The sequence below is a fragment of the Thalassophryne amazonica genome, chromosome 3 (assembly GCF_902500255.1).
Source record: "Thalassophryne amazonica chromosome 3, fThaAma1.1, whole genome shotgun sequence".
Lineage (NCBI taxonomy): Eukaryota > Metazoa > Chordata > Actinopteri > Batrachoidiformes > Batrachoididae > Thalassophryne > Thalassophryne amazonica.
The window spans coordinates 8,818,980-8,846,254 of NC_047105.1; the positions used below are offsets into that span (position 1 = coordinate 8,818,980).

At 37.2% G+C, this 27,275-nt stretch overlaps 1 protein-coding gene and 1 long non-coding RNA gene across 3 annotated transcripts in view; one reads left to right on the plus strand and one right to left on the minus strand.

Annotated features, from left to right (window-relative positions):
* Window positions 1-27,275, minus strand: part of LOC117506091 (metabotropic glutamate receptor 4-like) — a 771,651-nt gene that overhangs the window by 159,100 nt on the left and 585,276 nt on the right. For both annotated transcript variants that reach the window (XM_034165608.1, XM_034165614.1), the window contains 3 exons: window positions 11,281-11,416; window positions 10,915-11,069; window positions 7,522-7,662 (listed from right to left, as the gene is read on the minus strand). In XM_034165608.1, the coding sequence (XP_034021499.1) occupies window positions 7,522-7,662; window positions 10,915-11,069; window positions 11,281-11,416 (432 nt within the window). The remainder of the gene's footprint in view (window positions 1-7,521; window positions 7,663-10,914; window positions 11,070-11,280; window positions 11,417-27,275) is intronic.
* Window positions 748-26,390, plus strand: LOC117506202. The gene is made up of 4 exons (XR_004559402.1): window positions 748-760; window positions 15,263-15,266; window positions 24,224-24,230; window positions 26,219-26,390. It is a non-coding gene; the product is annotated as an uncharacterized LOC117506202 (long non-coding RNA).

Below are 27,275 nucleotides of genomic sequence, written 5' to 3' on the forward strand. Positions count from 1 at the left end.
CCTTAATTGCAGTCAACTGCACCTCATGTGCGCTTGGGTGACCGGGGATTGCCTCAAGGTATTTCTTCAGGTTCTTCTTCATCAGGCTTGTTGCCCCCACCACAACTGGGATGATATTGATGTCTTTCAATGACCATGTTGTTCGTAGGTCATTTTTCAGGTCTTGGTATTTTGTGATCTTACCCCTTTCCGCTCGACTCAGGCCATAGTCATTGGGGACTGTCACATTGATGATTTTGGCTGTTTTCTCTTGCTTGTTTCAGATGACAATATCAGGTTTGATTGCACCTCCTTCGATATGTCTTCCTGCTGGGTTCTCTTTGTCATAGAAGACAGTTACTTTTCCGTTGGGTGAGACTGGTGCTGGCTCGTGCTCCCAGACGTTTTCTTTGACTTTTTCATGATTTCTTCTTCAGACCTCTTTAAGTACTGTCCAATATTTATTATCGATGCTCTGTAGGCCTGGTTGATTTCAGTGAGACCCAGACCACCTTCTCTACGAGGGAGATATATTCTGTCCATGCACTGATTTCTGTATGTGACTTTGTGGAGGGTGAGCATCTTCCTGGTTTTTGTGTCCAATTTAATAAGCTCACGCTGTGGCCAGTCTACGATGCAAAACACGTAGGTCACCACTGGTATTGCAAACTGGTTTATGGCTGTGATCGTGTTCTTTGGTGTCAGCTCTGTTTTTCAGATCTTTTTTAAGCAGTTTAGGTATTCTTGTGTTGTTTTCATTCTCATTTTCTTGTGCTTGATTGTAGTATTTTGTTCAATTCCCAAGTATTTGTATGTGGAGTCTACAGCTAGATCTTCAATGTAGCTCCCTTCATCCAATTGTATGTTTTCGGTTTTTGTCTTTTTACCTTTTGTGATTGTGCATTTTGAGCATTTATCCAGTCCAAATTCCATACCAATGTCTTTGGAGAACTTATGGACAGTTTATACGAGTTGACTGAATCCCTTTTTTTGCGTTGGCACAGATTTTCAGATTTGTGTTGGCATAGATTTTCAGATTTGTGTTGGCATAGATTTTCAAATTGTGTTGGCATAGATTTTCAAATGTTGGCATGTGTATGTTCAAATCTCCAGTGATCAGAATGTTTGTATAGGATGTGGAGAGCGAAATTATAAAATCATGGATGTCTGAAATGAAAGATGGGTGTGGTTTGGGGGGGGGGGGGGCACGATAGATGGGGGCTATTGTGGCAGAATGGGTGTTTGCAGTTGAAGTGAGCAAGAGTGAGCAAGATGGCGGCGCACACAGGTGCAGCGGCTTTTAGCTCTGCAATTTGGTGCTTGTTTTTCTTACTTTTTGCGTGTATATTTTTCGAGTTTTGTAAAGTGACCCACAGCTGCAGCCACGAGAACCTTATCGACTTTGATCTGAGGTACACACTGTTGGTTACGAGCGAATTCCACCAGTACCACAACATCCCGGAGGACAGAGCAAGAACACCGGGCTCTCCGTGGATTACGAGCCTGCCCAGCAGGTGGGGAATGCGGCGTAGAGACAGAAAGCAGAAGCGAGGATGTCGGTCCGGCTCCGATGCTAGGCTACGTAAACAACCACACAGGCCAGCATTACCGAGCCTCTTCCTCTCAAACGCCAGATTCATCACACACAAAATGGAAGAATTGGAGCTACAGATGGCCACAAACAGCTTTGTGCGGAACTGCAGCGTTATTTTCATCATGGAGACGTGGCTTCACCTGCTGATCCAGACGCTGCAGTCGAGCTAGCAGTCTGCACGCTACATCGGCAGGACAGAACCAGTAATTCGGGTAAGTGCAGAGGTGGAGGGCTCTGTGTTTATGTGAACCACGAGTGGTGCTGTAGCAGCAAGGTCATTGACTCTCACTGTTCTCCTGATTTAGAGGTGCTGGCAGTCTCGTGCAGACCTTTTTATCTCCCAGGGGAGTTCACAGTAGTTATTGTGTTTGCTGTTTACATCCCACCCGATGCTAACGTTAGCACAGCCCTTAACCTCTTGCTTGCCTGTGTAAATAAACAGCAGCTGGCCCACCCGGCTGGTGTTTGTTTCATTGCTGGTGACTTCAACCAAGTGTGTTTAAAGACTGTGCTCCATAAATTCATCCAGTACGTGAAGTGTGCCACCAGAGGGGAAAATACTTTGGACCATGTTTACTCAAACATTAAACATACGTACAAAGTCACTCCCCTCCCCCATCTCGCTGGATCTGACCATCTCTTCCTGTCCCTCACCCCCACCTACACCCCCCTGCTGAGGCGAACAAAGCCACAACAGAAGACAATCCAAACCTGGCCTGAAGGAGCGCTCTCCCAGCTACAGGACTGCTTCTCATGGACTGTATGAGATTTATTCTCCAGCCACAACCTGCAGGAGTACACTGACACCGTACTCTCCTACATTAAGAACTGAGTTGACACTGTCACCCTCAACAAAAGGGTCAGGGTTTTTCTAAACCAGAAGCACTGGATGAACAGTGCAGTCCAGTCCCTATTAAAAAGCCGCAAGACCGCCTTTAAATCAGGGGACAGGGCCCTGTACAGCGCGGCCAGGTCCGATCTGAAAAGAGGCATCAGAGAGACCAAGGCTGCCTACAAGGAAAAGACAGAGGACCACTTCACTGTAAATGACCCCAGAAGGATGTGGCAGGGAATAAATCATATAACCAACTACAGACGCAGCAACCCAAGAAATGCTAGGTCTGATGCCTCACTGGCCTGCTTCGAAGCAAACAGACCAGCAGCAACTCCACACCCACCACCCTCCAGCACTAGCACGCTAACACTTCAGGAACACGAAGTGAGACGTGTTCTGAAGGCGATGAACCCCAGGAAGGTGGCCAGCCCTGATGGTGTACCTGGAAAGGTACTGGAAGCGTGTGCTGACCAACTGGCTGGAGTTTTAACCTGCATCTTCAACCTGTCCCTATCGCAGGCCACCATTCCACCCTGCCTCAAATCCTCCACCATCATTCCAGTCCCAAAGAAGTCAGCAGTGGAGAGCATAAATGACTACAGGCCTGTTGCACTTACGCCTGTAGTCATGAAGTGCTTTGAAAGACTGGTCTCTCAGCACATCAGAGCCTGTCTGCCTCCCACTCTGGACCCCCACAGAGGATGCTATCACCACAGCTCTCCACACCGCGCTGAGCCACCTGGAGCACCAGGGGAGCTATGTGAGGATGCTCTTCCTGGACTTCAGTTCAGCCTTCAACCACATCATCCCGGAGATCCTGGTCCAGAAACTGACACATCTGGGCATCTCCACCCCCATCTGCCAGTGGATCAAGGACTTCCTCACAAACTGCCCACAGTCCATGAAACCTGGCCCCCACCTTTCCTCCACCATCACACTCAGCACCAGTTCCCCTCAAGGCTGTGTACTGAGCCCCCTCCTGTTCACCCTTTCCACGTACGACTGCTCTCCGACACATCCCACAAACACCATCATAAAGTTTGCGGATGATACCACCGTGATTGGGCTCATCTCAGGGGGGGATGAGACCGACTACAGAGATGAGGTAAATCGACTGACAGCGTGGTGTTCAGCTAACAACCTGCCGCTGAACACCACAAAAACAAAAGAAATAGTCATGGACCTCAGGAAGAACAGGGCTGACCCAGCCCCGCTCTACATCTGACTGTGTGGAAAGGGTCAGCTCCATCAGGTTCCTGGGAGTGCAGCTCTCTGACAGCCTCTCCTGGACTGCCAACACCACAGTGGTGGTGAAGAAAGCCCAGCAGCGACTCCACTTCCTGAAGGTGCTCAGGAGAAACAATCTGGAGGAGAAGCTGCTGGTGTTGTTCTACAGAGCCACCATCGAGAGCATCCTGACGTACTGCATCACAGCGTGGTACAGGGGGTGCACAGCAGCAGACAGGAGAGCGCTGCAGAGGGTGATCAAAACGGCCCAGGGGATCACTGACTGTTCTCTGCCCAGCCTGGAAGACATTGCAGCTCTCGCTACCTCAGCAGAGCTGCCAGCATCTGCAAAGACACATCCCACCCCAGCAACCACCTGTTTGACCTACTACCCTCCGGCCGACGGTATAGGTCAATCAAAAGTAGGACAAACAGACTCAGGGACAGCTTTCTCCCCAGAGCAATCATTGCTCTGAACAAAAACAAATCACTCTAATCCGCACCTTCACATTTCTTGTGCAATATCTGTAAACCATGTGCAATATTCCCGTGCAATATGATTCCACAGTTGTATATAATTCTCATTTACATTACTTAGTCCACATTTCATTTTATTTTATTTTACCTTATGTTTATATTAGTTGTACATATACTCTGAATAATTTACTGTTAAATTTCACTATCTTTTATTTGACTAAAAAATTACTCACACCACAGAAAGCACCTTTTTGGAGTTGCACTCAAATCTCGTTGTAATGCAAATTACAATGACAATAAAGGCAATTCTGATTCTGATTCTGAAAACCAGGCTTTCAAATGAGCAAACAGAGGGGACAGGTAGAGGAGATAGTTTGATGTTGATGCGAGAACAGCAAGGCCCCCGCCACAGCCAGATGTGTGGGCCTTTTCTAGGTACAAATACCCAGGGGGACAGGCCTCATTGAGGGCAGAGTAGACCTCAGGCTGTTGCCATGTCTCACTGAGGCACATAATATCTATCCCCTTTTTCAAAATATGGTCATGGATGAGCCCAGCATTGTTAGACAGTGATTGAACATTTAGTTGTTCAAGTGTGATGGGTGTTTGAGAGTCCAGCTTGTTTATTGGGCGAAGAACACTGCAGTCCACTCCTGGTTTTCTGACATCCTGGCATATCCCTGCACTATCAGTACCCAGTGTGGCAGTGCTCTGATGATGTCGTGGATGATGACGCAGGTGTCGTGCATCGGGATGCGCTGCAGACCAGAAAGATGAGATGGAGCTTTTATCACTGTGTTTCAGTAAAGTAAACCGGCGGCCCGATCCCCTGTGGATATAGCGAAGTCTGCGCGGTAAATCCAGTGGTGGTGGTAGCGTTGATTCGCCATTGTACGTCAGGGTGTCGGTCAGCACGATGAGTGAGGTAGCACCAGTGCTAATTGTTGTTAGCCAAGTATCCGGTGAACAGCACTCGATGATGGCTAGACCTTCCAGGAGGATGATCCGCAGCTCCCACATGGATAGCAGACCATGTGTACACATCCAGTTAAATGTGGAGGAGACACGGTGTCTGTGGTGGATAAGCGGACATCACAGAGCCAATGGAGATGCAGCTAGCAGCAGCATTAGATCTATTTGCCCAGACCAGGGGCCATCAGGCATCCTAGTCCCTGTATATAGTGAGTAGAGAATCTCCAGGCACTATCCCACTGCAGTACACCCGAAAACTACAGTGAAATAAGTTAATGGGTTGGACAGATTTGCAGAGAAGCGGTGAACAGTCAGCACCAGCATCCTCTCCACCCTCCTTCGTGTCTAATTGCAATTTTGCAATTAGAATTGATGAAACTTATTACAAAAATCTGTTTACTCAATTAAAAAAAAAACATTTGAATACAAACAGGCAGCATGGTGGCTTAGTGGTTATCACTCACACCAATATGAGTAGAGTATAAGATATAAGAGTATAAGATAGCATCACGCCATGCGAGGTGGAATACTTCTAATTTTGAACTATGCCATTTCCGTTCTAGACCTCTAGCCTTATGCTTTAGGTCATGCAAGTAATCATTGAACCAAGGTATTTTGGGGGGTGTGTGGTTTTAATATAGGTGGCACAATCATGTCAAGTTCAGTCATTGTTGAGGAGTTGATGCATCACCAGAGTGATAAATAAGGTTGTTGTTCCGCTAAACATGGCAGCAAAACTGTAAACCTAATAAGTGAGTGATCAGAGACCACTGATGTAAGAGGCATGATGTCAATATTTGTGACAGCAAAACCACATGTGAGAACCAAATCCAGGCTATTTCCACTAATGTGCGTCAAATCCTGAATGCATTGCTGAAGTCCTAATCCATCCACAATTTCTATAAATGATTTGCAGAGGGGATCAGAAGTCTTGTTTATATGAATGTTGAAGTCACCAATAATCACAATGTTATCTGCACTAGTCGACAAGTTAGAGATGAACTCATCAAATTCATCTAAGAATTCAGAGTATGGGCCAGGAGGCCTATATACAGTGACAAAGTAATGTACCTGATTTTTATTCTTCTGACCTTGGCAATAAGTACCACCATGGGCAGAGTGGAGAATCAGATAGTAATGGTGACCCCATCAGCAAATAAACTAAACCTAGATTTATAAATAAGAGCAACACCCTGCCTTGCTGCACATCATGAGGCATATGACTAAATGTGTATGCCGTTGGGCAGGCCTCATTTAAGGGGAGGACAGCTGTAGGTTTAATCCAGGTTTCACATAATCCAATCATATCTAAGTGATGATTCATACTTACATCATTAATCAGCAATTTCATTTTGAGGATAGTGATCTTATGTTAATGAGACCCAGACTAAGGACCTCAGTGGGGTTGACAGTTGAACTGTTTGGGTTTAGGGGTGGTTCCAGAGTAGCATATATGATGCTTGGAAGTAGGTTTAGGTTTGAGACATTCCACGCGAGTTGTAGGTAGCAGACATAAAATATTTGATATTGCTGGAACGGTCAACGGGCCATCCTCAATTTCAACCTCATCCAATGTAGTAATGGGTATTAAGTTTGCAAAGCATATCCCTCTATGATTTTTATGGACACGTCTGCGGAAACAGACCACAGTCTCAACTTGATGAATTTCCATCCCTGCAAAATAAACTGCATTATCACCATAGTGGATTTTCTGCAGTATTTGTGATATGAAGTTCTATCTCAGAGTGCAGCATGTGCAGGCTATGCCTCAGCGCTCTGATACCTTTCACTCTCTACAACACATACTATAAATATAGTAAACTACAAAAAAAATCCTGCAAATTCCATTAAGATTAATGAAATGCTTAGATAAATGATGCTGCTGTGAGGAAACTCGGCATTTTTAACACTGGATTTTTTTTTATTATTATTTTTATTATTATTCATGTATTAAATCCTTCCAAAGTCTGGATTTTGTGTGTGTGTGTGTGTGTGTGTGTGTGTGTGTGTGTGTGTGTGTGTGTGTGTGTGTGTGTGTGTGTGTGTGTGTGTGTGTGTGTGTGTGAAAGACAGATTGTGCTATCATCAGCTGTATAAGGTATTGCACCGAGCCTTTAACCGTGCAGGCCAGCAAAGCCATTCCCTCGGCATGGCCATGTGCGTAAACACACTCGACTCAGCAGAAAGAGTGTGCAACCCTGAAACGAGCTGTGAGATGAACTCCCGTTTTTTTTTTTATTTTTTAATTTTTTTATTTTTTATTGAACACATAGCTGCTCCATTTGAAATCAGTGGGTAAAGCTGTCAAAACGCCTTCACCCTGAGCCAAATGCGTCACCTACCTCCAGACATCAGAAGTCTGCTTTCAGCTTGGTTAGAGATCTGAATGAAAAATAAAGAACATTAAATGCATTTTCCCATCAGGAGAGGATCTTACTTGTGCACTTTTTGAGCCCCGACCCTTTCTTGAAAGCATGACGGCTGAGTTTGCAGTTGAAGTTGTTTTCCCAGAACTCAGCGAACCAGATATTCCTCCTGTTGTTCTCCAGCGTTCGGCTGATGAAGTAACGATCAAACCCTGGACACATCGATGGGGTCATTGTCACAGAGACAGCCTGCATAAGCTGCACAGTTCTGTAATTGATTCCATGCTGTTCATGTAGAGTCCAGCATATTTTCGTTTTTTTTTTAATGATATTTACTGAGAGCATTTTTCCTGTTTCTTAGACTTTACATTAACCAATAAGACAAGCTTTTTCCAGAAAAGAAAGCCGCGAGGCTGTGGCACCTTATTAACTGAAAACACTGTGGCTTCCCATAATGCATCAGAAACACATCAATCCCCCCTCACTGCTCCATTTAAACAAGAAGATACATTTAGGAGGAAAAAACATGCTAACCTAACATTTGGTGGGTTGAAGCATCATGAGACAATTTTGACATTTTAAAAAATTGTATGCTTAAAGACCTAATGTCTAATTGACCTCTCCTAAATTTACAGTCAGGTTCATAAATGTTTGGACAGTGACAATGTTGCCTCTGTGCACCACAATGGAACAGTCAAGATGTGTTTGTAGTGGAGACAGAAATATCACAAACACTCGTTTTCGGAGTCTGTAAGTAAATCGGTAGATGAAATGTAGAGAAAATTCTTAATAGACATCATGACTTTTACGGACAGAGAGTGAAAAGACAGATGGTGGATACAAGAAAATTTTCAAATCACTGAGTATGTCTTTAACTTCATTTACATCTGTCAATGAGAAATACAATCAGTATGGTACTGTATGGAAAATCTGTATGGCGTAGGTAGCTCTCAAAAATCCAGTAATTGTGCAAGAATGAGATGAGTGAGGGAAGCCACCAAGACACCAATGACAACTATAAGGGCCTCGTCACACTAGAGCACAAATGAGCACAGGCCAAGCCAAATCAGGCAGAATGTTAAAAAAAAAATCATGCCACATCGGGGAGCAAATAAGAATTAGGGAGGCCAATCGTCTGAACACCCAGACTGTGCTCCAACCCGCCACCAACTAATTCATGCATATGTTGTGCACATGAGCCTCCAAATGCAGTACAAATGCACGTGGAACACAGTAAGAGTACCTGGACAGCTGCCAGATTGCAGAAAGAACAATAAGAATGCACTTACAAGCCGTATAATTGTGGTCCGATTGTGATTCTTTAGAATATAAATCCAGGTGCACTTGTGGTGTGTTCAGGCACATTAGAGGCATTCGGTCACCGTTCGATGTGGGTGAAACTTGCTGAACTTCCCCCTGAACATGATTAGAATGTCATGGATACCGTTTTCACACCGTCGGATTGTTTCAAATGCAGTCAGACTGCGGTCAGATGGCACTTCAAATGCCGTTCAATAGTGGTTCCACATCAACTGTTTTGAACATGAGCAAAACATCTGAGGCGGGCGCATCACTCTGCCTGACTGTTTAGACTGCTCGAAGAATGCTGACGTTTTCGAATGCACCTTGACACTCCCCGAGTGTGGGTTGAATTTTCATTTGGATGCAATTCGGGCTCATTCGGCCTCTGGTGTGAACTGCCTATTGCAGACAGATTTACCATACATTACCCTACTGAGTTAACTACACATTACGCACATTTGTAAGATATTAGTTAATGCCTTGTTCATCATTTGTAAAGCATTGTTCATACTTTGATTCTCTTCAGTAAGTCGTTTTATAAACACAGTTATGAAGTCAACACCTTTTAAAACATTTTTAAGGATCCACGGGAGCCCTCTCCACTGTTGTGTGATCCGTTTCTCATTGACCCCAATAGTTGCAGACAGTAACCACACAGGATGTAAAGGGAAAACAAAGGCGATTTAATAATCAGAGTAGAAGTCCAGCCCAACAAACAGACAGAGTCCGATAAGCACAACAAGAGTAAGTGTAGCACTCAAACAAGCACAGGTAGTGGAAGGCAACAAACAACCAGGGTCAGACAAAAGGCAATCAGTATGAGGATGTCACAAACAGCAAACAACCAGAAGATCTCAAAGAATAATCTGGCAAAGCAATGGGGAACAGTGCAAGGCTAAAATAGTGATGCAAACGAACGGACGAGCAACAGGTGGTGTGGTTGGGAAAGTAAAGCAGCTGTGGGGGAGACTGGGTGACAAAGACACACCTACAAACACACACAGAAACTAACAAAGACAAAGTGTCACAAAACCTAAGGAACTCTGGGGGCATCTGAATAAATAAAAAGAATAATAAGCTGCACTTGTCTATAAGTCATGGGTCTCCACGTTGTAACATGAGATACAATATTTACACAGAAAGATGTAAGACAGAAAGATTTTTTTTTTTACTTTTAATTAAATGCTTACCGTTAATGCTTTTTTCCCCTGAAGTGTTACACGTAAATATTGACGCGTATGTCATCCAGTGCGTGCACACGGTGTCTCTGCTCCACACGGAGAACTGAGTAATTTTAACTTTTTCTTTTTCTAACTTTCATCATATTCAGCCAGGATCGGATGGAGTCTGTGGTAAATGAGACGTTAATGAGGCGCTGTGACTTTATGAACTTTTTGCTCCAAGACAGAGAACCGGTTTGGAAGGGTCGGGGGGAAGGCTCCGCTCCGCTAACTGATCTAACGGCACAACTCGGTCGCAGAGGGACTTTTCTTCACTAGAACAAACAGCATCATTGTAAAAGCTGCAACGTTCAAAGCGTGTGAAAAAAGTATCAGCTTATAGTCCGGAAATTATGGTGACAGCTAAGGTGGCACTCAAAAGAGACTAAAGTGTGCAAACACAGAAAAACAAACTTACTAACAGGTAAAGCACACATAGGGGACTGACCACAATTACAACTAACACAAGGACAAAAGACAGACAAGTGACAGATCACAACACTCTACATGAATAACACATAACTGTTTCATTTCAGATCCATTGAGGTGGTGTACAGTGGCAACAATATGAAAATTGCATCACTGTGCAAATACTTATGGAACTGTCTGTCAAGCATCAGACTGGTTTGTGTCAGTGTAAAAAACATTGCACGAAAATGTCAGTTCAGATATCCGACATAAAGACTGTTTGACTAAAACAGTCCTAAAGAGGGAAAACTGCAAATAAATGTACTTGTGGTCTTTCCAAACATAACGTGTAACTCAATTTTAGGTGAACATCATAAAGTACATGTATGAAAAGTGCATTATTGGTGAAACTTTATCCTTCAGCAGATTTTGTCCTGCCTAGAATCAGAAATAGATTAATGTATTAAAATATGCAACAGGGTCATTAAGGGAGAACAGAAAGATACAATGTATGCACACTGCCTTTGTCCTCACCTTTGATTGACTGACGCTTTGGGAGAATGGTGACTGCACCCTCTGCCATCTCTTCCTGGTGCAAAACCGGAGAGATCTTTGAGCCCCAGCTGTCTGAACCCACCCAGATGAAGTGACCTGTCTGGTTGGCCTTTTTTGCTGCATGGAGCAGCCGCCTGCAAAGGTGAGGAAACAGATGTTGCCATGGATAAGGTCAGAAATCCAACCAGCTTCGCACTGCATCTATTTTGCAATTAATTACACCGTAGACTGACTGAACCTTCAGAGGAATCACAGTGTTCCCACAGAAAACTGTGCTGTCTGCTGGCATTTATGGTTTTCTATTCTTCAAAGAGGTATTATGTAGCAATGACTAGTACACCTTACCTGATATCGTCTTCACTGGCAAAAATAATGACAACTCTTGCGTTTGGGTTTTCTCTGAGTCGACGGATGACCTTGTCAAACTCTCCTTGTTTGGGCTCCCGGGGAATCTTGACAGACTGAGAGATGCATACAAACCCTGGGGGACAAAAAGTTAAGTGGAAATTAGATGATTATTTGAACAAATACCGTATCATATAAACACTTGTGAAAGTAGAGTGCACACAGAGAAGATGGCATGTTTCCCAAAAGTCATCAAGAAAATCACCATGACTTCAAAACTCAGAAAACCATCTGAAAATCGTTGCTGTTGTTGTTGTTCATGGGTGGTTTGGGCATTATCTCAAATCCAGTTATAAAACACAAAACAAGACTTTCAGAGGTGCAATAAAAGTAGGAGATGTGATGTAAAGAGGGCTGAGAGTGGAAGTCCATGTCTGGGAGCATGTGCTGGCACCGTGAGCCGCCACAAGCCCAAAGAACTTCCTTATATCCTGGGTGGCAACCAGGCAGGCAGAGAACGAGTCCAACCCCATCTTATGAAAATAGTCCTCTATGTGCTGCAGCCAAGTCTTGTGTGGGAATTCCTTTGTCATTTTTCCTGTTGTTGGAATCCTCAACATTGAGGGACTTCTGCACTGGATCATGCGCGAAGAAGGCCATAATATTCCTGATCTGCTTCTTCCTAAATAACCACGTATTTGACACAAAGTCATTCCAATGATACTCAAAGATCCTCCAAAGACATTGTCAAGTCAGGTTATTCATTTATTCATTACAATTGTCGAGTCAGGTTATTCATTTATTCATTACAATTGTCGAGTCAGGTTATTCATTTCTTCATTGTAATTGACAAGTCAGGTTATTCATTTCTTCATTGTAATTGACAAGTCAGGTTATTCATTTATTCATTACAATTGTCGAGTCAGGTTATTCATTTATTCATTACAATTGTCGAGTCAGGTTATTCATTTCTTCATTGTAATTGACAAGTCAGGTTATTCATTTCTTCATTGTAATTGACGAGTCAGGTTATTCATTTATTCATTACAATTGTCAAGTCAGGTTATTCATTTCTTCATTGTAATTGACAAGTCAGGTTATTCATTTCTTCATTGTAATTGACGAGTCAGGTTATTCATTTATTCATTACAATTGTCGAGTCAGGTTATTAATTTCTTCATTGTAATTGACGAGTCAGGTTATTCATTTATTCATTACAATTGTTGAGTCGGGTTATTCATTTCTTCATTATAATTGTCGACTCAGGTTATTCATTTCTTCATTGTAATTGACGAGTCAGGCTATTCATTTATTCATTACAATTGTCTAGTCAGGTTATTCATTTCTTCATTATAATTGTCGACTCAGGTTATTCATTTCTTCATTGTAATTGACGAGTCAGGTTATTCATTTATTCATTACAATTGTCGAGTCAGGTTATTCATTTATTCATTACAATTGTTGAGTTGGGTTATTCATTTATTCATTACAATTGTCGAGTCAGGTTATTCATTTCTTCATTGTAATTGACAAGTCAGGTTATTCATTTCTTCATTGTAATTGACGAGTCAGGTTATTCATTTATTCATTACAATTGTCGAGTCAGGTTATTCATTTCTTCATTGTAATTGACAAGTCAGGTTATTCATTTCTTCATTGTAATTGACGAGTCAGGTTATTCATTTATTCATTACAATTGTCGAGTCAGGTTATTCATTTATTCATTACAATTGTTGAGTCGGGTTATTCATTTCTTCATTATAATTGTTGACTCAGGTTATTCATTTCTTCATTGTAATTGACGAGTCAGGCTATTCATTTATTCATTACAATTGTCTAGTCAGGTTATTCATTTCTTCATTATAATTGTCGACTCAGGTTATTCATTTCTTCATTGTAATTGACGAGTCAGGTTATTCATTTATTCATTACAATTGTCGAGTCGGGTTATTCATTTCTTCATTATAATTGTCGACTCAGGTTATTCATTTCTTCATTGTAATTGACGAGTCAGGTTATTCATTTATTCATTACAATTGTCGAGTCAGGTTATTCATTTATTCATTACAATTGTCGAGTCGGGTTATTCATTTCTTCATTATAATTGTCGACTCAGGTTATTCATTTCTTCATTATAATTGTCGACTCAGGTTATTCATTTCTTCAATGTAATTGTCAAGTCAGGTTATTCATTTATTCATTACAATTGTTGAGTCGGGTTATTCATTTCTTCATTGTAATTGTTGAGTCAGGTTATTCATTTATTCATTATAATTGTTGAGTCAGGTTATTCATTTATTCATTACAATTGTTGAGTCAGGTTATTAATTTATTCATTATAATTGTTGAGTCAGGTTATTCATTTATTCATTACAATTGTCGAGTTGGGTTATTCATTTCTTCATTGTAATTGTTGAGTCAGGTTATTCATTTATTCATTATAATTGTCGAGTCAGGTTATTCATTTATTCATTACAATTGTCGAGTTGGGTTATTCATTTCTTCATTGTAATTGTTGAGTAAGGTTATTCATTTATTCGTTACAATTGTCGAGTCAGGTTATTCATTTAGTCATTATAATTGTCGAGTCAGGTTATTCATTTCTTCATTATAATTGTCGAGTCAGGTTATTCATTTAGTCAGTATAATTGTCGAGTCAGGTTATTCATTTCTTCATTGTAATTGTCGAGTCAGGTTATTCATTTCTTCATTATAATTGTTGAGTCAGGTTATGTATTTATTCATTGTAATTGTCGAGTCGGGTTATTCATTTCTTCATTATAATTGTCGACTCAGGTTATTCATTTCTTCAGTGTAATTGTCGACTCAGGTTATTCATTTCTTCATTGTAATTGACGAGTCAGGCTATTCATTTCTTCATTACAATTGTTGAGTCAGGTTATTAATTTCTTCATTGTAATTGACGAGTCAGGTTATTAATTTCTTCATTGTAATTGTCAAGTCAGGCTATTCATTTATTCATTACAATTGTCGAGTCGGGTTATTCATTTCTTCATTGTAATTGTCAAGTCAGGTTATTCATTTATTCATTACAATTGTTGAGTCGGGTTATTCATTTCTTCATTGTAATTGTTGAGTAAGGTTATTCATTTAGTCATTATAATTGTCGAGTCAGGTTATTCATTTCTTCATTGTAATTGTCGAGTCAGGTTATTCATTTCTTCATTATAAATGTTGAGTCAAGTTATTTATTTATTCATTGTAATTGTCAAGTCAGGTTATTCATTTCTTCATTATAATTGTCGAGTCAGTTTATGTATTTATTCATTGTAATTGTCGAGTCGGGTTATTCATTTCTTCATTATAATTGTCGACTCAGGTTATTCATTTCTTCAGTGTAATTGTCGACTCAGGTTATTCATTTCTTCATTGTAATTGACGAGTCAGGCTATTCATTTCTTCATTACAATTGTTGAGTCAGGTTATTAATTTCTTCATTGTAATTGACGAGTCAGGTTATTAATTTCTTCATTGTAATTGTCAAGTCAGGCTATTCATTTATTCATTACAATTGTCGAGTCGGGTTATTCATTTCTTCATTGTAATTGTCAAGTCAGGTTATTCATTTATTCATTACAATTGTTGAGTCGGGTTATTCATTTCTTCATTGTAATTGTTGAGTAAGGTTATTCATTTAGTCATTATAATTGTCGAGTCAGGTTATTCATTTCTTCATTGTAATTGTCGAGTCAGGTTATTCATTTCTTCATTATAAATGTTGAGTCAAGTTATTTATTTATTCATTGTAATTGTCAAGTCAGGTTATTCATTTCTTCATTATAATTGTCGAGTCAGTTTATTCATTTAGTCATTATAATTGTTGAGTCAGGTTATTCATTTCTTCATTATAATTGTCGAGTCAGGTTATTCATTTCTTCATTATAATTGTCGAGTCAGGTTATTCATTTAGTCATTATAATTGTCGAGTCAGGTTATTCATTTCTTCATTATAATTGTCGAGTCATGTTATTCATTTAGTCATTATAATTGTCGAGTCAGGTTATTCATTTCTTCAATAGAATTGTCGAGTCAGGTTATTCATTTAGTCATTATAACTGTCGAGTCAGGTTCATTTCTTCATTATAATTGTCGAGTCAGGTTATTCATTTAGTCATTATAATTGTCGAGTCATGTTATTCATTTCTTCATTATAATTGTCGAGTCATGTTATTCATTTTGTCATTATAATTGTCGAGTCAGTTTATTCATTTAGTCATTATAATTGTCAAGTCAGGTTATTCATTTCTTCATTATAACTGTTGAGTCAGGTTATTCATTTAGTCATTATAATTGTCGAGTCAGGTTATTCATTTCTTCATTGTAATTGTCGAGTCAGGTTATTCATTTCTTCATTATAACTGTTGAGTCAGGTTATTTATTTATTCATTGTAATTGTCAAGTCAGGTTATTCATTTCTTCATTATAATTGTCGAGTCAGTTTATTAATTTCTTCATTGTAATTGTCAAGTCAGGTTATTCATTTCTTCATTATAATTGTCAAGTCAGGTTATTCATTTAGTCATTATAATTGTCAAGTCAGTTTATTCATTTCTTCATTATAATTGTCAAGTGATGTTATTCATTTAGTCATTATAATTGTCGAGTCAGGTTATTAATTTCTTCATTATAATTGTCGAGTCATGTTATTCATTTCGTCATTATAATTGTCGAGTCAGGTTATTCATTTCTTCATTATAATTGTCGAGTCATGTTATTCATTTAGTCATTATAATTGTCGAGTCAGGTTATTCATTTCTTCAATAGAATTGTCGAGTCAGGTTATTCATTTAGTCATTATAATTGTCGAGTCAGGTTATTCATTTCTTCATTATAATTGTCGAGTCAGGTCATTCATTTAGTCATTATAATTGTCGAGTCATATTATTCATTTCTTCATTATAATTGTCGAGTCATGTTATTCATTTTGTCATTATAATTGTCGAGTCAGTTTATTCATTTAGTCATTATAATTGTCAAGTCAGGTTATTCATTTCTTCATTATAATTGTCGAGTCAGGTTATTCATTTAGTCATTAGAATTGTCGAGTCAGGTTATTCATTTCTTCATTATAATTGTCGAGTCAGTTTATTCATTTAGTCATTATAATTGTCGAGTCAGGTTACTCATTTAGTCATTATAATTGTCGAGTCAGGTTATTCATTTCTTCATTATAATTGTCAAGTCAAGTTATTCATTTCTTCATTATAATTGTCGAGTCAGTTTATTCATTTAGTCATTATAATTTTTGAGTCAGGTTATTCATTTCTTCTTATATAATTGTCGAGTGAGGTTATTCATTTAGTCATTATAATTGTCAAGTCAGGTTATTCATTTCTTCATTGTAATTGTCGAGTCAGGTTATTCATTTCTTCATTATAATTGTTGAGTCAGGTTATTTATTTATTCATTGTAATTGTCAAGTCAGGTTATTCATTTCTTCATTATAATTGTCGAGTCAGGTTATTCATTTAGTCATTATAATTGTCGAGTCAGGTTATTCATTTCTTCATTATAATTGTCGAGTCAAGTTATTCATTTCTTCATTATAATTGTTGAGTTAGGTTATTCATTTAGTCATTATAACTGTCGAGTCAGGTTTTCATTTCTTCATTATAATTGTCAAGTCAGGTTATTCATTTAGTCATTATAATTGTCGAGTCATGTTATTCATTTCTTCATTATAATTGTCGAGTCATGTTATTCATTTTGTCATTATAATTGTCGAGTCAGTTTATTCATTTAGTCATTATAATTGTCGAGTCAGGTTATTCATTTCTTCATTGTAATTGTCGAGTCAGGTCATTCATTTAGTCATTATAATTGTCGAGTCATATTATTCATTTCTTCATTATAATTGTCGAGTCATGTTATTCATTTTGTCATTATAATTGTCGAGTCAGTTTATTCATTTAGTCATTATAATTGTCAAGTCAGGTTATTCATTTCTTCATTATAATTGTCGAGTCAGGTTATTCATTTAGTCATTAGAATTGTCGAGTCAGGTTATTCATTTCTTCATTATAATTGTCAAGTCATGTTATTCATTTAGTCATTATAAATGTCGAGTCAGGTTATTAATTTCTTCATTATAATTGTCGAGTCATGTTATTCATTTCGTCATTATAATTGTCGAGTCAGGTTATTCATTTCTTCATTATAATTGTCGAGTCAGGTTATTCATTTAGTCATTATAATTGTCGAGTCAGGTTATTCATTTCTTCAATAGAATTGTCGAGTCAGGTTATTCATTTAGTCATTATAATTGTCGAGTCAGGTTATTCATTTCTTCATTATAATTGTCGAGTCAGGTCATTCATTTAGTCATTATAATTGTCGAGTCATATTATTCATTTCTTCATTATAATTGTCGAGTCATGTTATTCATTTTGTCATTATAATTGTCGAGTCAGTTTATTCATTTAGTCATTATAATTGTCAAGTCAGGTTATTCATTTCTTCATTATAATTGTCGAGTCAGGTTATTCATTTAGTCATTAGAATTGTCGAGTCAGGTTATTCATTTCTTCATTATAATTGTCGAGTCAGTTTATTCATTTAGTCATTATAATTGTCGAGTCAGGTTACTCATTTAGTCATTATAATTGTCGAGTCAGGTTATTCATTTCTTCATTATAATTGTCAAGTCAAGTTATTCATTTCTTCATTATAATTGTCGAGTCAGTTTATTCATTTAGTCATTATAATTGTCGAGTCAGGTTATTCATTTCTTCTTATATAATTGTCGAGTCAGGTTATTCATTTATTCATTATAATTGTCGAGTCAGGTTATTCATTTCTTCATTATAATTCTCGAGTCAGGTTATTCATTTCTTCATTATAATTATAGAGTCATGTTATTCATTTCATCATTATAATTGTCGAGTCAGGTTATTCATTTAGTCATTATAATTGTCAAGTCAGGTTATTCATTTCTTCATTATAATTGTCGAGTCAGGTTATTCATTTCTTCATTATAATTGTTGAGTCAGTTTATTCATTTAGTCATTATAATTGTCAAGTCAGGTTATTCATTTCTTCATTATAATTGTCGAGTCAGTTTATTCATTTCTTCATTATAATTGTCAAGTCAGGTTATTCATTTCTTCATTATAATTGTCGAGTCAGGTTATTCATTTCTTCATTATAATTGTCGAGTCAGTTTATTCATTTAGTCATTATAATTGTCAAGTCAGGTTACTCATTTAGTCATTATAATTGTCGAGTCAGGTTATTCATTTCTTCATTATAATTGTCAAGTCAAGTTATTCATTTCTTCATTATAATTGTCAAGTCAGTTTATTCATTTAGTCATTATAATTTTTGAGTCAGGTTATTCATTTCTTCTTATATAATTGTCGAGTCAGGTTATTCATTTCTTCATTATAATTGTCAAGTCAGGTTATTCATTTCTTCATTATAATTGTCGTGTCAGTTTATTCATTTCTTCATTATAATTGTCAAGTCAAGTTATTCATTTCTTCATTATAATTGTCAAGTCAGTTTATTCATTTAGTCATTATAATTTTTGAGTCAGGTTATTCATTTCTTCATTATAATTGTTGAGTCAGGTTATTCATTTCTTCATTATAATTGTCAAGTCAAGTTATTCATTTCTTCATTATAATTGTCAAGTCAGTTTATTCATTTAGTCATTATAATTTTTGAGTCAGGTTATTCATTTCTTCTTATATAATTGTCGAGTCAGTTTATTAATTTCTTCATTATAATTGTCAAGTCAGGTTATTCATTTCTTCATTATAATTGTCGAGTCAGGTTATTCATTTCTTCATTATAATTGTCGAGTCAGTTTATTAATTTAGTCATTATAATTGTCAAGTCAGGTTATTCATTTCTTCAACATAATTGTCAAGTCATGTTATTCATTTAGTCATTATAATTGTCGAGTCAGGTTATTAATTTCTTCATTATAATTGTCGTGTCAGGTTATTCATTTCTTCAATAGAATTGTCGAGTCAGGTTATTCATTTAGTCATTATAATTGTCGAGTCAGGTTATTCATTTCTTCATTATAATTGTCGAGTCAGGTTATTCATTTCTTCATTATAATTGTCGAGTCAAGTTATTCATTTCTTCATTATAATTGTTGAGTTAGGTTATTCATTTAGTCATTATAACTGTCGAGTCAGGTTTTCATTTCTTCATTATAATTGTCAAGTCAGGTTATTCATTTAGTCATTATAATTGTCGAGTCATGTTATTCATTTCTTCATTATAATTGTCGAGTCATGTTATTCATTTTGTCATTATAATTGTCGAGTCAGTTTATTCATTTAGTCATTATAATTGTCGAGTCAGGTTATTCATTTCTTCATTGTAATTGTCGAGTCAGGTCATTCATTTAGTCATTATAATTGTCGAGTCATATTATTCATTTCTTCATTATAATTGTCGAGTCATGTTATTCATTTTGTCATTATAATTGTCGAGTCAGTTCATTCATTTAGTCATTATAATTGTCAAGTCAGGTTATTCATTTCTTCATTATAATTGTCGAGTCAGGTTATTCATTTAGTCATTAGAATTGTCGAGTCAGGTTATTCATTTCTTCATTATAATTGTCGAGTCAGTTTATTCATTTAGTCATTATAATTGTCGAGTCAGGTTACTCATTTAGTCATTATAATTGTCGAGTCAGGTTATTCATTTCTTCATTATAATTGTCAAGTCAAGTTATTCATTTCTTCATTATAATTGTCAAGTCAGTTTATTCATTTAGTCATTATAATTTTTGAGTCAGGTTATTCATTTCTTCTTATATAATTGTCGAGTCAGGTTATTCATTTATTCATTATAATTGTCGATTCAGGTTATTCATTTCTTCATTATAATTCTCGAGTCAGGTTATTCATTTCTTCATTATAATTATAGAGTCATGTTATTCATTTCATCATTATAATTGTCGAGTCAGGTTATTCATTTAGTCATTATAATTGTCAAGTCAGGTTATTCATTTCTTCATTATAATTGTCGAGTCAGGTTATTCATTTCTTCATTATAATTGTCGAGTCAGTTTATTCATTTAGTCATTATAATTGTCAAGTCAGGTTATTCATTTCTTCATTATAATTGTCAAGTCAGTTTATTCATTTCTTCATTATAATTGTCAAGTCAGGTTATTCATTTCTTCATTATAATTGTCGAGTCAGGTTATTCATTTCTTCATTATAATTGTCGAGTCAGTTTATTCATTTAGTCATTATAATTGTCGAGTCAGGTTACTCATTTAGTCATTATAATTGTCGAGTCAGGTTATTCATTTCTTCATTATAATTGTCAAGTCAAGTTATTCATTTCTTCATTATAATTGTCAAGTCAGTTTATTCATTTAGTCATTATAATTTTTGAGTCAGGTTATTCATTTCTTCTTATATAATTGTCGAGTCAGGTTATTCATTTCTTCATTATAATTGTCAAGTCAGGTTATTCATTTCTTCATTATAATTGTTGAGTCAGTTTATTCATTTCTTCATTATAATTGTCAAGTCAAGTTATTCATTTCTTCATTATAATTGTCAAGTCAGTTTATTCATTTAGTCATTATAATTTTTGAGTCAGGTTATTCATTTCTTCATTATAATTGTCGAGTCAGGTTATTCATTTCTTCATTATAATTGTCAAGTCATGTTATTCATTTCATCATTATAATTGTCGAGTCAGGTTATTCATTTAGTCATTATAATTGTCAAGTCAGGTTATTCATTTCTTCATTATAATTGTCGAGTCAGGTTATTCATTTCTTCATTATAATTGTCAAGTGATGTTATTCATTTAGTCATTATAATTGTCGAGTCAGGTTATTAATTTCTTCATTATAATTGTCGAGTCATGTTATTCATTTCGTCATTATAATTGTCGAGTCAGGTTATTCATTTCTTCATTATAATTGTCGAGTCATGTTATTCATTTAGTCATTATAATTGTCGAGTCAGGTTATTCATTTCTTCAATAGAATTGTCGAGTCAGGTTATTCATTTAGTCATTATAATTGTCGAGTCAGGTTATTCATTTCTTCATTATAATTGTCGAGTCAGGTCATTCATTTCTTCATTATAATTGTAGAGTCATGTTATTCATTTAGTCATTATAATTGTCGAGTCAGGTTATTCATTTAGTCATTATAATTGTCAAGTCAGGTTATTCATTTCTTCATTATAATTGTCGAGTCAGGTTATTCATTTCTTCATTATAATTGTCGAGTCAGTTTATTCATTTAGTCATTATAATTGTCAAGTCAGGTTATTCATTTCTTCATTATAATTGTCGAGTCAGTTTATTCATTTCTTCATTATAATTGTCAAGTCAGGTTATTCATTTCTTCATTATAATTGTCGAGTCAGGTTATTCATTTCTTCATTATAATTGTTGAGTCAGGTTATTCATTTAGCCATTATAATTGTCGAGTCGGGTTATTCATTTAGTCATTATAATTGTCGAGTCAGTTTATTCATTTAGTTATTATAATTGTCGAGTCAGGTTATTCATTTAGTCATTATAATTGTCGAGTCAGGTTATTCATTTAGTCATTATAATTGTCGAGTCGGGTTATTCATTTAGTCATTATAATTGTCGTGTCAGTTTATTCATTTAGTTATTATAATTGTCGAGTCAGGTTATTCATTTAGTCATTATAATTGTCGAGTCAGGTTATTCATTTAGTTATTATAATTGTCGAGTCAGGTTATTCATTTAGTCATTATAATTGTCGAGTCGGGTTATTCATTTAGTCATTATAATTGTCGTGTCAGTTTATTCATTTAGTCATTATAATTGTCGAGTCAGGTTATTCATTTAGTCATTATAATTGTCGAGTCGGGTTATTCATTTAGTCATTATAATTGTCGAGTCGGGTTATTCATTTAGTCATTATAATTGTCGTGTCAGTTTATTCATTTAGTTATTATAATTGTCGAGTCGGGTTATTCATTTAGTCATTATAATTGTCGAGTCGGGTTATTCATTTAGTCATTATAATTGTCGTGTCAGTTTATTCATTTAGTTATTATAATTGTCGAGTCAGGTTATTCATTTAGTCATTATAATTGTCGAGTCAGTTTATTCATTTAGTTATTATAATTGTCGAGTCAGGTTATTCATTTAGTCATTATAATTGTCGAGTCAGGTTATTCATTTAGTCATTATAATTGTCGAGTCGGGTTATTCATTTAGTCATTATAATTGTCGAGTCAGTTTATTCATTTAGTTATTATAATTGTCGAGTCAGGTTATTCATTTAGTCATTATAATTGTCGAGTCAGGTTATTCATTTAGTCATTATAATTGTCGAGTCGGGTTATTCATTTAGTCATTATAATTGTCGAGTCCGGTTATTCATTTCTTCATTTTTGTCTTACAGACTCTAAGCTCCATTGTTTTTCATGTAACAAACCTTGTTTGCAGCTGCACAGATGGAACTCACAGACTCTCCTTCAAGGTCGAAAACTTTGATAACATTCATACTTAGTGAGAGTTTTCATGGGAAAACTGAACTGTTTTACTTAGTTTCACTTTCTGGAAAAATGCTCAATGCTCTATTTTACTGCTAAAATGTACGTAACTGTTTGTAATAGCCCCGCCTTTCTCTGTTTGCACAAAAACAGCAGTTTTCACTGTATGATGCACACTGTATTCTCAGAATCTGTGTGACTTGGAAGCTTTGAATTAAAAGCCTGTGTTTATCAACAATCACTCAATTTTCTCATTTTTTTCATTTCCACCAACAGCTTCAGACAACTCGGCTCAAAGTCATTTTTCGGCCTCAACAACACTTAGTACTAGTGATGCGTTGGTCAACCAGTCGTCTGTGAGCACCCATAGGTGAATCCAAGGGTCAGGCGGGTGGGGTTAAGCTTGGAAAGAAAATCCTGTGGGTGCAAGCAGGGCAGCTCAAAAAGTGACAGAGTTCCCACTCGTGTCATGTTGTGTGGTCGAGAACGCTCACATGTGCCACATTACTTTATTACCTCATTTTGTGGTTCCTGGTTGTGCTCTTCTTTCATTTAGTATCTTCCTCTGTGTTCTTTAATTTATTCTTCTGTAATTGGTGTTTTCTCTTTGGCTGGAGTGCGTTTCCTCTGTGCCCTCCCTGTGGTGTGGATGTTTTGCTGGAACCCATGGGGCTAATTCTTCTTGTTTGCACCAGTGTCTATGCTTTTTTAAATTGTGGATTCAGTAAGAAAGCATATTTTACCTCAATGACACGGATTCCATCACAACAAAGAAAGTAAAACAGGAAGCACCACCAGGACCCCAAAAACTTGGTCCTTCAACACCTCTGTCCAGTGAGCTCATGATTACATAAACTTTTCCCAGTTGTCTCGCAGTCTTAAAGTCCAAGGACCCAGAGATACAAACGTCAATGCTGAGAGAAGTGAATCATAAGCCTATGTTCAGCACTTGCATTTTTACTTTATCCGCAACAATTCTAAATCCGGACTCCTCACTCAGCTTCACAAGTGCACCAAATCATGACAAGATCAAGAACAGGAATCAGGGATTTCTGACGTCTGCCAATCCAGATTCAAATCACCTCCAAAATTCAGTGGAGTCTTCCATGCCCTAATATCTATCTGTGGTGAAAAGTTTGTCAAAATCCGTGCAGTAGTTTTGACATAATCCTGCTAACAGTAATCCTTCAGTGCCTATATAAACTGAAACTTGATTCAGGATCTGGATTCAGATCCAGAGCACCTCCAGAATTTAATAGGTTCTTCCATGGCCTAATATCTATCTGCGGTGAAAATTTTGTCAAAATCGGTGCAGTAGTTTTGACGTAATCTTGCGATAAAACAGACAGACAAATAGATATATAAACGCCAATGATTTTATTATGTCCTTGGCGGATGTAATAAACCTTTCCTCACCAACAGAGACACCCAATTTGCTGGACACCAAAACCTTAAAGCCATCCTGTGCAAGACATTAAACTTCATCCAGGGCGGAGGTGACGTTCTATTTTGCACTTTTCCCTTTTGAGGGTTTGTGGTGGGTTTGTCACTTCAGCAACTGAAACTTGTTCACGCTCTTGCCTCAAATCAAGAAGGTCCAGGGTTCAAAACCCATTGAACTTCAAATTTCCAGCACATCTGGAATGACATCAGGAAGGACATCAAGTGTAAAACATGCCGCTCTACACCACAAAAATGGGCTAAACTCAAATTCAAATTTATTAACTTATTGTGCCAATTCACAATAAAATCACCTCAAGGCGCTTCACACAACAAAACATGAAAAACACAACAAAAGGACGTGAAAGATTAAAACATGATAAACAACCCATAAAAAGTCCAAATAATAAAAATATAATATACATAATAACATACATAAAATACTAATGACAAAACTGGGAAAACAAGTGGGTCTTAAGTCTTGATTTAAAAGTTTCCACAGTGTCCAACTGCTTTATATGCACTGGGAGATCGTTCCACAGGGCATGGACATGATAAAAAGAAGCCCTGTGTCCGGCAGACTTTTTATTAACCCTGGGAACACAGAGGAGTCTGGTACCCGAGCCGGTACGTAGGGCCCAACCAGGTCCGCCAGGTAGGGAGGTGCCAGCATGTGAACAATTTTGTAGACCAGTAGCAAAACCTTAAAATCCGATCTCACAGAGACAGGACGCCAGTGAAGGGATGCTACAATGGGCGTAATATGATCACATGCTCTGCTTCGTGTCAAAAGTCTTGCAGCACCATTTTGAACCAGTTGAAGACCCCTAGTGCTGGACTGCAGTAAACCAGAAAATAAAGCATTGCAATAGTCCAATCTGGAAGAGATAAATGCATGCATCAGAGTCTCAACATCAGTCATAGACAGCATGGGAAGAATCTTCACTATATTTCACAGATGGAAGAAAGCAGTCCTCGTAATGACTACAAAGACAAAGTAGGATGAAAAATTACCCCAAGATTCCTAACTTTGTCTGTATGATGTACAACAAACAAATCTAAGTTAAGCACTAGCTGGTCAAATTGATGCCGATGTCTCGCTGGACCAAGAACCATCATTTCAGTCTTATCAGAGTTTAAAAGTAAGAAGTTACTAGACATCCAACTTCTCACTGCTGCAAGGCAATCTTCTAAGGATTTAATTTGTATAAGATTACCAGCAGTTATCGGCATGTACAGTTGAGTATCAGATCATTCACCACTTTAGTGAGAGCCGTCTCTGTAGAATGATATTTCCTAAAAGCAGACTGCAGTGGCTCAAAAAGATTATTCTCAGTAAGGTGGTCCACAAGATGCCGTGAAATGACTTTTTCCAGAATTTTAGAACAAAATGATAGAGTCGATATTGGCCTATAATTTTTCAATACAGTAGGACAGGGGTGTCCAAGTTCGGTCCTCGAGATCTACCGTCCTGACACTCTTAGTTGTCTCCCTGTTCCAACACACCTGAATCCAGTGAAAGACTCATTAGCAGGTGTTTAATGAGCCTTTCATTGCCACTGTGTCAAACAAGAACTTTGAGTTATGCTTGTTTTTAATTAATCAAATCAGAGTAATAGGTCCACTTTGTAGCCAACAGTGCATGCTTATAATCTAACATAGCATCATGCCACGCAAGGTGGACACCTCTATGCCATTTCCGTCCGAAACCTCTAACCTTCTGTCTGAGGTCACGCAAGTAACTATTGAACCAAGGCAACTGTACCTTGGGAAGGCATGGCCTTAATAGAGGAGCTGCAATCTTATCAAGTGTCATTTTGAGCACCGAATTTAAGCTGTCTGCAATACCATGCACAGATTGAGCATTCTCTTAGCCTGAAGCTAAATTTCAGGCAGTGTAGCTTTGAGTTCAGTCATAATTGATGGTCTAATGCGTCGCCGCAGTCATAGACAAGGTTGTTGCTCCACTAAATGTGGCAGCATAAATGTAAACCTAATAAATGAGTGGTCAGATACGGAAGCCGACAGAGGCCCTTTTTGTAATACTTTTTTAATTCACCCTGTTATCCCGAGATAACGACATAATTAATTCAGGATCTCGAGAAAACAACACAACTAATTCAAGATCTCGAGAAAACAAAGCCTTTGTTTTGAGATCTCAAGAAAACAAAACAATTATTTCATGATCTTGAGTAAACAGCTGACAAATGGGTCATTCAGGTAGGCTACGCCAAGAGGCTTGTATGATGACTTCGGGGCTATATCTCATTCTGTATAGATGCAACACTGGTCTTTAGAATGTCTGGAATAATCGATCACCTAATAACGCAATATTTTGATCAGGGGTTGACACAGGCAGAGATTGCATTAAGTCTTTTAATAATTTTCTCAAGATCATTAAATAATTGTTTTGTTTTTTCGAGATCACGGAATAATTATCTGTTTGCTCGAGATCACGGAATAAAAGTGTTGTTTTCTCGAGATCTCTAATTAATTATGTCGTTATCTCGGCATAACAAGGTGAATTAAAAAAGATTATATGAAGTCCTATGTCGGCTCCCGTAGTCAGAGGCCACCAATACAAGGGGTAATATATTGATATTTGTGACAGCAAAGCCATGTGTGAGAACCAAATCCAGGGTATTTCCACTAGGGCTTATTTACATGAATGTTAAAATCACCAATATTCAAAATATTATCTGCAATAGTTGACAAATTAGAAATGAACACACGAAATTCATCTAAGAATTCAGAGTATGGGCCAGGGGGCCTATAAACAGTGATAAAATAACACAACTGGTTTCCAAAGCCAAAACAGTCACAGGCTTTTCACATATCTTGGGCTAGAAAAATAACTCTGTCCCTTAGCAAAGGTAGTAGTAGATGCACGCGTCACTATACAAATTAAGCTATATAGACTCAGAACAAATACAGTATATGATGAGGCACAAACTATCAGTTATCATTCATGACACGAAAATTCACTGTAAATTCACTGGTCACTGTATCCATTTACCCAAAGAATACTCAGAAACCCAAAAATAAGGAAGCAAAATCCTTCATTTCCAA